The sequence below is a fragment of the Habropoda laboriosa genome, unplaced genomic scaffold, assembly GCF_001263275.1.
Source record: "Habropoda laboriosa isolate 0110345459 unplaced genomic scaffold, ASM126327v1 scaffold309, whole genome shotgun sequence".
In the NCBI taxonomy this organism is placed as follows: domain Eukaryota; kingdom Metazoa; phylum Arthropoda; class Insecta; order Hymenoptera; family Apidae; genus Habropoda; species Habropoda laboriosa.
This window is the reverse complement of record NW_017100481.1, coordinates 924,426-936,084: the sequence shown is the minus strand read 5'-3', so window position 1 is coordinate 936,084 and position 11,659 is coordinate 924,426. Positions and strand designations below refer to the sequence as shown.

The 11,659-nt window shown below is 44.7% G+C and overlaps 1 protein-coding gene across 1 annotated transcript in view; it reads left to right on the top strand.

Annotated features, from left to right (window-relative positions):
- Positions 1–2,287, top strand: part of LOC108576044 — a 28,601-nt gene extending 26,314 nt beyond the window's left edge. The window contains exon 3 of the mRNA XM_017938989.1: positions 2,105–2,287. Within this exon, the coding sequence (XP_017794478.1) occupies positions 2,105–2,287 (183 nt within the window). The remainder of the gene's footprint in view (positions 1–2,104) is intronic.
- Positions 2,288–11,659: the final 9,372 nt, after the last annotated feature.

Below are 11,659 nucleotides of genomic sequence, written 5' to 3'. Positions count from 1 at the left end.
GGTTACAGGGTTACAGAGGGAAAGATGGAAGGCGTTTCGATGGGTAGAAACGCGTAGAAACAAGGAGGAGCGTGGAGTGGAAAGGGAGAGACAGTATTAATTGACGAGGAGGACTCCCACGAGAAGAGTCCATAGACCATAATTCTTTCTTAATGTGACGCTTTCCTCTGCTTCTCCTGCTCTCGCACCCTTCTCGTTCCCGCGTAATCTCTTCTCACACTCGATGTTAGTGTTTTTCTCCTTGCTGTATCTATACATATATATATATAAGTAAACTGAAGAGACAGGGAGAAAAAGAGAGAGAGGGAGAGTGAGGCGGATCGAAGTGGACGATGACCAGATATTATGGCCACCCCATAAAAGCCTCTGCTCTCGGAGATTGAGCTCTCTCTTCTCCCCTCCTGTTTTCTCGCCGTTTATTATTGCACGTCCGGCCACCACGAGTGGATTAAGACGGAACGAGGATCGGAAGTCGCGCCGGCTCGGACCCTACGGTGTACCGGGGGTGTGATCGAGGAAACAAAGAGGAAATCTCGCGTTCTATTCTCCCAAGGTGGTGGAATGAGGAGAGATACACTGGTCGACAGATACGGAAAAGGCGAAACTATCGCCTGAGGGAAATATTATCGTGGTGGGCTTATCACCCTCGTGGATAGAGATTGATACGGATCTCTGATCTCTCTCTCTGTCTTCCTCTCTCGAGATGATTAATATTTTAACGAAGCGGAATTCTCCTTGGATAAATGAATTCAGCGGAGAATAGGAAAGAGTAGATTGAATCGTTCCCGAGTGATATCGATAACCTCCGTTAAGAGAGCTGATTTCACCCCTAATGACTAATTGGATAATGAATCGTTCGTGGAAGTTATAACGAAGACCTTTTGTGCCCGTGGAAAGGTGGTAGGGTGAGAAGCCTCGATTCTTCAGCGAGGAAAGTTCCGCGAGCCAATAACTATACCGGTGGAAATTCTTCAAAGTGGAGATTAATTGACAATTAACCGGTATTAATGCGGACAGGGTCGCGATTTGTGTTTCGCGCAAGTGGCACGATTTTCTCTCTCTCTCTCTAGGGAACACGGTGGACCTTAATCGCGGCGTCGTGTTCCCCTCGAGCGTCTCTCGTCTTCTCGTGTAAATTCGAAGGGATCAGGGAGAACTCGATAAAAAGAGCGCGGTGCTTTTTCTACGCCGGAGGCTTAGCCGCAAGGAGTGTCGAATCGACGGTAATTCCGTCCAATTAGGACACTCCCAATTAGAGGAGCCTTAGACTCGTTCCCCTCTTTCTCTGGCCCTCCTCGCCGTTTCTTCGTGATTTCTGCTACGGAGAGAAGCACGACAGCTCGGCGAGTCCTTGTGTCAAGGATCCGGGGGAAACGTCGTGTTTCCCTTAAATTTACGTCCTTTTCCTGGATTCGGCAATCCATTCTTACTAAGCTCTAGAGGTACCGAAAGATAAATTGTTCTTCGAGAATCTTAAAATCCTCGACCATTTTAGATTCTAAAACTATGGGACACTTACATTCTCCTCAAGTTCGCTCAGTATTACGGAATTCCAAAATTATTATTACGGGTAATGTGAGATCTATACTAATGAAAAAAAGTAATAACAGTGAAGAAATCAAGAGGGCGTCTTGCTATGAGCGTAGAATCCCGGTTTGCTCAAATCACAATACTAAGATCTATTTTTACCAAATCCTACCAGCACTAAGAAAAAATCACAAATGAACCAACGTCTCCAAAATCGTTTCTATTGCATTATCCTGGCTTGCTTCCAGTTTGATTCCTGCTTGGACCCACAAATTTTGTCTCGATTCCTGCAATAATGAACGAAAATACAAAGATCCATTGTCACCAAACTCTACCATCGCTAAGAAAAAGTCCCAAATAAATCAATATCTCCAATGTATCAATGATTCCAGAATTTTTTCTATTGCACAATTTCAGCTTGCTTCGGATTCCTGCTCGGACCCTCGATAGAATACAACCAAAACACAAATCTCCATTGTCGCCAATCTCTACCATCGCTTAGAAAAAAAAGTCCCAAGTAAATCAATCTCCCGAAATATCCCAGTAATTCGAAAATCGTTTCTGTTTGATGTTACAGGCCGCCGAGATCGAGAAGTCCCGATTGCCAGCGTTGAACCCGAGTTTCGCGAACTCGGGCAACACAGGCGGCACCACCACGGACGGCATCCTGTCATTATTGATGCCCGCCCCTCTCCGCGAGACCTTGTGGACGACGGTGGCCCTGTACCTCGGCTGGAGGCTTGTATCTCGTCTTCGATAGACGCGACGGTGTCGTCGTGTCGTCGTCAGGACGGGCGACCACGATGCCACGAGAAATCGAAGAACGATCATCGACGCTTGGAACGGCACCAGGGACATCCAGATGTCGTCAGCCGTTGGACCTCTAACTGGTCCTTCCAGAACGTCGGGGATACCTCTTCAGGCTTGCCACGCTACTTCTGGAGGTTCTTCCAAGATCGATGCCACGGCTAGGGGAATTGCACGGAGTGCCAGCATCTGGAAACCATCGGGCGATGCTGTAACAAAGGTCAGACGACCGATAAGGAGCCAGCAGGAACGGCTCCGTCTGGACGAATCCCGCTGGACGTCCTACCAACACGATCTACGTTGCGATGTATATGATTTTTCTATGTGTGCGTGTGTCTTGTCGCCGTACATGATCGAGAATGCACCTGTGCTCTCTCGTCAATGTTCGATTCACGGAGATTGTTCGTGCAGAGACGAGAATCGGGAGGACGAGGACGACGGACAAGAAGGTACAGATAGTGGTATCGACGACGAATACGAGGAGGATGGAAATTATCGCGAGCTCGTTGCTCGTCAAGGAGTCAGAGTTACCTGAGACTGAATTACCAATTTTTCATGTTTCCATTGATGTTAGCTGTGTTAGCATCGTTTCACGATGATCGATGTGCGAGAGAAAAAAAAGACCGCGATGTCGTCCAAGTGACTCTGACTCGACGACGATCGAAGGAAAGGGGAATCGTCAGAGAGGGTGGTATTTGTTTTTTCTGTTTTTTTCTTCATCGACGTCGCGTTGATTCGCGTACAAACCGTTGTTCCTTGCATCGAGCCCATCCTCTCCGTTGATCGTCGACAGGATACAATTTTACTCGATCGAATTTCAGAGGTGCATTCTCATTCGTGACGACGCGGGGAGGAACGTGCGTATTCGTCGAACAGAGAGACTGTTCGTTCGACCGTGCCCGATCGTTCGCCTTCCGGTGCCGTTTGCACGGGGATACGAGGTAAGAGAGAGAAATATGACGTTTCTCGTTTCACATTTCCATAGAGAATTTCGTGTAGATCGATCCGCGGAGGTGACGATCGGATCGTAACACGGGTCTAGGTGAGGGGGTGACGGGGAGCTAAGGACGAGATCCAAAGAGGACTTAACCCAATAATCAAATGATGATCTCATTACGGATATAAAATAAAGAAAATTAAATAAAGTAGTGTGATTACGGGAACGGGACAGGTAGGCGATGATTTTCTTTCTTTTCTTTTGTTTTCCTTGTTCTTGCTTTTCTTCGTTTCTTCTACTTTCTCCACGCGTTTATCTCTCTCTCTCTCTCTCTCTTTATTCTCCCGTTGCTCGTAAGATACCTCTCTGTCCCGTTCCCGTTGGTAGGAAGTATTTTGACGTGGCTTGTGTAGATAACGCGGTTACCTAGCCGATAACAGGCAGGGCAGAACTCTATCTGGGATATAACGACACACCGTGCCATGTCGTCTCGCGAACGGTTCGAAGATCCTCGAGTGACGAAAGAAAGATCCGGGAATGAATTGAACGAAACTTCAAACGTTTCACGCGAGAATCGGAGAATGTTTAGAAAGGTATGGAAGACAGGCGTGGGGGTCCGTGCTCGATCTATTTTCGACGAAAGAACGAGATCGGTGTGATCGGGGTCGCTAGACGTTCATGGTGGTCGGTCGAATCATTTGTACATAGAAAAAAGTATCGTCGAGGGGGAGTCTCTCTCTCAACATTGTGTATTCCAAAAACAAAAGAACAAAAAAAGTACTATAACGATGAGGATGATTGATGATAGTGACGAAGAACGCGAAGAGAATGAAACGAGAATAAGAATTTGTGCGATTTTGAGCGGGTAGGGAAACGGGCGAGGACACGTATGGTGAAAGAGGGGGGAGCAACGTATTGTAATTATATAGAGGATTTAACTAAAATAATTAAAATTCGGTAATAAGTCGACGTTTAAATAATTAAAGTAGATAATCGATAGGTCGAGGATCGCAGCATCTTAATTGGCTAGCTGCGAATCCCGTGGACAGTTTTCGAATGATCTCCGGTAGCTTAGCTCTTTGAGTGGCAGGCCTCTTCCATGAAGGACGCCTTTCATACGCCTCACGGGGCAAGGCTTTTCTCAACCCTTTGGCTACCCGTGTGGCGCACTCTGTTTTTTTTTTTTCTCCGTTATCTTTCATTTATCTTTCCCTTGGTCTTTACGCATTCTTTTTTCCTTTTCCGTTTGCACATCTCGGTGGCCTTCTCACCGACGATAATTACCTTTTCTTCTCGATCGGCGACCGCGCACAACTCGTCGCCCCGTCGTTTCAAATTCACCCTTTCGTTCGTTCTTTCTCACACTTCTCTTCTGCTTCTTTTCTTCATTTTTTCTCTCTCACTCGTCGATCTTCTTTTTAATCTTTAAATCGTTTTTGATCTCGTTTATTAGCGTGTATTTTAGGTCTTCGTTGTTTTGTGTTCGCGATTCCAGGCCGATTCCCGGTCGCTTTCTCGCCGCGACGGGAACGTTCGTTAGATGTTCGAAGAGGAATTTATAATTAAAGGATAGTTAGTGTCCCTGTTCGGGCCTCGGGAGTTTTTCCCCTCGCGAGTGTCGGAACGGGATGAAACCAAAATCATCATAAGGCTGTCGATACGATAGTGTATTCCCGTGGACCGTTCTATCTGTCTCTCTATCTGTCTCTGTCCCCCGAGTAAAGACTTCTCTGTTTTTATTTTTACTTTTTTTTTTGTTTTTCGTATCAATTAATTAATTCTTAATATTTCTTTTTTTTTTATCACGATTATCACTATTACTACGTTAATATTATTATTATTTTTTATTATTGTTTGTTTGCATTTTTCTCTTCCACCTTAAAGTAACAGATAAGATTTCGCGACGTACTCCGTCGAAGTATTCCAGTGTGTAGAAGTAAAATAGTATTTATTTATAGGTAAAACGCGTATTCGTCTATGTCTTAATAATGCCGTACGCGAGACTCACGTGTCGGCCATTATTCTCGCGTGGTAAATAATATACTGCCGTTCGTCCTAAACATGATACGCGCGCAAGAGTGTCTGTGTGTGCGAGTGTGATTAGGATGAAAGACAGAGGAATAACGAGGATAGAAGTGAGAGGAAACGCCATTATTAGTCCTACTCGAACGCGCTTCTTCGAGCAGGCGTATATTTTTTTCCCTCTGTCGCGAAGAGAAAAGTCAATACGCCCTTGTACAGAGAGAAAAAAATCGGAATTTTTAAAAAGTGAACGTGTCAGAGAGCGAGTGTACGCGTGTGTGTGAATGGTCCGGTCGATTATTTCTCCGTGGAAATATTCCGATCGTCGCGAAATCGGTCGATTTCTCAAAGGATGAACTTGTTCAACTTTCTCGTCGTCGCGTCGATCCGAATTATTCGACGGATGGAATTAACCATTAGGAGTCTCTTGATGTTCTCGTCGTAAAACAAGTAATTTTAAGGTATAGCGTATTTTTCACCGACTGCTTGTCGCCGGAGGTACTTCCGGGGAGCACAAGTTCTGTGATGAACCGATATCATTTCCCTTTCTATTCCGTTTCTATCTTTCACTTCTCATCTGTTCGCCTTGATTGTTTTTTTCCGTTCGATCGAGAGAATTCGTCGGATCGCGTTTGTTAAACGTACTTCGAAACAGTGGTTATTTCGAAAGACGGTTAAATCGTATCCCGCTCGATTCGGACGTGATTTTTATCGTTCGACCGGATTCCACCAGCGAAAAGTTTCGCCTCCTCGTTCGATGGATTATGTTAGCTCGTGTTGTAGTGTTCATCAGCAACTTGTCTCCGGTTTAGTAATCTCGTCGTTTATTCGAGAATCTCTTTCTCTTTAAGTTATTTCTCGCCGCTCGAGCCATCCTTCCCTCCTCTCTATTTACCCGAGGAGGGATGAACACGGTGGAGCGGACGGTATTTTCAAACAATTGTGATGTAATAAGATAGTAATTGCCATTGGCGTCGTGAAGAGAGGGGAGCCGGCGAAACAGGGCTCTCGTCGCGTTCGCGAAAAACTCTTTTATAATTAGCATTCCGACCAAAGGGAAAAGAAAAGAAAGAAAGAAAAGGAAGGCAGAATAAGTAACGGGAGGAATAGAATTCGAACGTGCATCGCGCGAGTGCGTGCATGTTCCTCGATTATACAGAGAGAGACGCGAGATGTTCCGTTTTACACAGAACCCCCTTTTGTTCTTTCCTTTTGCACCAACGCGCGGGTGAAACCGGCGCCCAGTGACGGCCTGTAAGTCCGCCCCCGCGGCTTTACTTAAAAGTAACGAAATCTCTATATAATTCTCTACCCAGTTTCACGCGTGAAACACGTCTTCAACGTTGACACGCGTGTCCGTTCTCTTTCCATTTTCGATTATTTCTCATTCGTTTCGTTCGCCTCGTCGATTTTTTCACCGTTTTTGTTTCGCGCGTAGAGTCCTACGTTACTTCGCGTAGTACGTAAGAGATACAGATGAATAAGGTAAGAAAACATAGAGCACCGTGAAATTAACGAACAAATTGTATGGAAACGTTGCCCCAGTTTATATGTAGTTTCGCGCCGAAGTAAAGTGGAAAAAAAAAAACGAAGCAACATATATAGAAACCGAGGGAAACGCGCGATTAAGTAGGTAAACGAAATAGAATGTTATAGTACTGCACCCGGTCGAGAGCAAACGATAAGCCAATCAAGCATATGGGATTAAGATAAAACGCGACCACAGACAAAAAAAAAAAGAATATATAAAGAAGATACGCATGTACATAGCTATGCTTGTTCGTGGGGCCGTAAAGTACCATAACCCGTGTCTATACGATTGCTATTGCCCCGACCACCCTTTTCTCCCTTCTGTTTTTTTTTTCGTTTCTTCTTTTCCCAAATATTTCCCTTTTTTCATTCACGATGTCCTTCCCACCTGTCGTCAGTTTCGTTTTTCTTCTCTTTTCTTTTTTTTTACCACTGTTCGGTTTTATCAAACTTTACCACGCTTTAGAAAAATGGTAAAGATCCCCCCTCCCCTCCCCTCCCTCAAGTAGAGGCGTACCGTGCGATATAAGAAGTATAATGGTAGTCGTATATTCTAGAGAAAAGGGGCGATCCCTAAAGGGGGAACGAGAGAACGTTCGCGAGTGGAAAAAGAAAAAAGAAAAAAAAGAGAGAAGAGAAAAACCGCAGGGAGAGGAGATGTTTCTCGTATCGGAGACGATGAGTTTTTTCCTTTTTGAGATTCGATGACGAGAGGTGATTTCCGAGGAGGATTCGGAGAACGACAGCCGAGGCTAGGAAATAAGCTGTAACTTTAACTATGCGGATCGTGGGGGGCAGGCTGTGTTGCGAATTTCTTTCTTTTTTTTTTTCTCTCTCGGTCTTTCTCGACTTCGTCGTCGATTTGTCCAATTTCGTGTCCTCTGCTCGAGGATCGTCGACTCCTGTCGAGGGAACGCCGAGTGTGTTCTTCGGGAGAATCGAAATGAGAAAAAAGAAAAAAGAAAAGAAAGAAAAACTTGCGAAGATCGAGTCACTTGAAACGAATATACATAAATATATACATATATATATTTATATAGTCGAGTCAGAATTTCTGCTGGAGGAAAAAAGCCACGAAATCCAAAGAGCTGAAGACGAAATCTCAATCATCTCCAATGATCGAAGGGAAAGGAAAGAAAGCTACTCCCCGATCGGCGTTGCAACGTCAGGAGTTAGCTTGAATTTGTAGCCAGCCAAAATGTCTAAGGCTAGCCACGAATGAACGAACAAGACAAAGCAGCCCGCCCATCCGAGATCCCCGCGCGTCTAAGCGTCACTGTGATCTCGTAATTATTAATGAAATATCTGATTATTGTAACGAATAATCGCATGAATATTATAACGTACCCGTTCCCTTCCCAACCTGATCAGCTTTTCTCCATCCCTCCTGACAGCGAGAGAGAATAAACCCCGTGATAAAGTCCAGAGAGACAGAGCTTACGTTCGATTCTTGCATCGAAACCGTTTCCCGTCTCTCGTCCTTTCCTCACCCTTTCGTCGTTTCGTTTCCGTTCCTCTCCTATCCTCCCCATTTTGCTTTCGAACTCATTTTTCCCCGTTGGACAACCAAACCTTCCTCCCCCCGTGTACGCGTTAGCTCGTAATCGTAATCGTTAAATACATTGTAAAACGAAACTTTCCAATGATCTCTCCCGGTGGTGTGTGTTCGTGGTTGAGCGAGCTGGTGAACCAATTGCCGCCTAATTTCGTTTCGTTGTTCCAGTTTCCTTTCGCCCGTGTTCTTTCTCTCGCCATTTCTCCGCTTCTTCGTTCTCTTCTCGTCGCGTTTTTTTACGTTTCCCTTTCTTGGCATTGGCGCTCGCTCTCTCGATATCCCGCCGCCGAATTTCTCCGGAGAACGGAAGCTGTAAGACGAAGCAGAGGAACGCTCGAAGGGAGGAAAGAAAGAGGGGGAAGCGTGAAGTCACGGAAGATCGCGCGAGAATTCATCGTTGAATTGATACTCCTTGCGCAGCGTTTTGTAAAAGCTCTCGAGATTCTCGACAAGTGATCGACTAGTCTTTACCGGGCCAATCATTGAGATTCTTCTATTTTATTTGGTTTCTTTTCTCGATATATATATATTTTTCTTCTTCTGCATCCTTCGTTTCCCACTTTTGTATGGGAATTTCTTCGTTCTTCGACTCGCACGTGTCCTTCTCTTCCTTTTCTTCGAAGGTTCGTTAATTTCGTCCTCGATAAAATTACTCGTGCGTCGACCGAGGTTGAACGTCCCGCGTAATTCATTCCTAGTTCAGCGAAGTTCGACAAGGACCTTCGACCTCGAGCGAGGCGACGCCGGGCTTCATCTTTTCGTTCTTTTTCTCCCGTGAAATTAAGATTCGTCTTCTACCGTTGATCGAATCGACGCGTAGAGCACGCCCGTAATTAATAGAAACTTCCGGATTCTCTGCCGGCATTTAAATCGGGGCCGCACCGAGTCCTACTGTCAAATTTTCTTTGTCAAACGCGAAATCGCGAGCGAGAATTTGCCCCGATTCAAATGGACGAAAGAAAAAAAAAACGAAAACTGCACTTCGAGATGTATTTAACGAAGAGGAGTAAAACGACAAAAGAAAAAAAAAATGAAGGAAGAATTGTATATGAAATTAAGGACACGTACACACGTATACACACCTATACACGTACATAGATACACATAGAAACACGAGTATACAGAAGAAGTGACATAAATGTTGTATAATCGCGCGTGAGATCGAGCGAAAGGGTTAGAAGAAGAAGAGAAAAAAAAGAAAGATAGAGGAGAAGTTTCATTTGCTCAGACTGTCCTAAGTTTGCCATATACGCCGAGAGAGAGAGAGAGAGGGAGAGAGAGGAAACAGAAAAGTGAAAAAGAGAAAGAAAGAAGTAGAGCCGAGCGTTGCACGTTTCTTCGCGCGATCTTGTAATTAACGAAACGAAAGAAGAAAAAAAAAAATGGAAGTGTCGTAGAGTGAAACTGATTTTTCTTCTTCTTTTTATCGATCTGCGATTCTTTCCAGCCGCTGTGTGTGTGTGTGTGTAATTTTCAGGTGCCAACCACGGCAAACATAAGCCACGCGAATTTCTGTAAATTCGTCGAATGAGCGGAGCACGTTGCCATTTTGTCACGTTCCCCCATTTCGCGTATTCCGCTTCATCAGTGGTATCTGTCTGTCTGTCTCCCTCTCTGGAAGTGACTCACCAACCATCCTACATTTGTCTCTCTCCGTCCGAGAGAGCTCACGGTACTTTTAATTTGTTCCATGTAAATTTTGTTGGAAAATAAACCACAGCGAAAGAAACAAGCTAAATTTGATTTCGATCCATTCGGAAAATTCCAGAATAGAACGTTTCTGTTCGTTCCTTTTTTCTAAATACCTTTAAAGAAGAAAGAAAGGGACTGAATCGGGAAAATTCCGAAATAGAATTATTCCGTTCGATCATTTTTTTTTTTTTTTTCTAAATGTAACAGCACTGATTTAGAAAGAGAAACAAGGAGTCACGTCTGAGAGATGAAAGCGAAAGAAAACGTATCCGCCTGTAATATTCGACCATGTGTAACCCCCGTTGAATGTGCTCCACTTAACGATAAGACGATAATGCTCGTAACCCAGTAAACGCCTAATTAAACCGTGAATAAACGAAAAAAAAGCACTCAAAAACTAAAAAAAACACGTAAGAAGTAATAACGTTACCTGTAGCCAAATGTCCCGTGGACCATATAGACCGCCGCGATCTGTTCGTAACACTGTACATGCGAGAGAGTGAGAGAGAGAGAGAGAAAAGGGGCTAGAAGTTTAGAAGGTGTGGGATACGGCGCGGAGGGATGGGCTGATTTTCTCGGTCCATCGTTCGCGAGTGCGTGAGAGTTGCGTGAAAGAAGAAACGACGAAGACGACGACGACGGTGAGGAGAGAGAAAGGAACGAGAAGCGTTTCGCGAGGCCATTCTTTGTGTACTTGTCTTTTTTTTTCTTGTTTTTTTTCTCTTTAATTTTACGGGGGAAACTAAATTCCCGCGAAACGAAACGAAACGAACGAGACGGAGGTGGAGTAGGAGTAGAAGGAACGGAAAAGAGAAACGAGAAGGGAAAAAGATGAGAGAGAGGAGGACAAAGAGGCGTGGCGACTCTCAAGCCGTTTGTAAAGCTCGCAGCAACCTTGTGATAGAGTCTGGACTCGGAGAAAACCTGTTCACCTTTGCTACTTTCCTTCTTTCCCCCCGCCCGCCCCGCGCTCTCGAGAGGCGAAGAAGCGAGAGAAACCGGAGAGGAAAACGGTCGTCTCCTCGATCGGGGTCCTGTTGGCCTCTGATGGCTGGTGGCCGCCTGGCACCGATCGGGGCGAGGATTTCGTTTCGAGCGCGTGCCGTATGATAATACTTAAACTTTAACACCGGTGTGTCTGGCGCGCGTTCTCTTCGGTGACGTGGGGGGGGGGGGTGGATAATGAAAACGTGCGCGGAACGTTTGGGAAAAGAAACGAAAGCAGCGAAACAGCGAACGAAAGACAACAAGAGAGATATATATATAGTATATATACAGATACATATATATATATTGTATATGCTTAGAGGCGTTATTAGTAGGTGATGTTTTTTGCGCGAGAACCGTTTTTATTGCGAGACGTGAAAATGAAATACATATATATATTTTGAAACGAAATTTCGTCCAGCTGACCAATCCAAAGAAGCGACCAAATAAACGAAGGAGAGGGAAAACGATGCGAGCCGTTGCACAACGCTTGAGGTGCTTAAAAAACGGGGAAAAAAAAAAATGAAAGAAACACGAGAAACAAAGCAAACGAACAAAAAAAAAAAGAAAAGAAAAAACGAAAGAAACACGTAATTAACGAG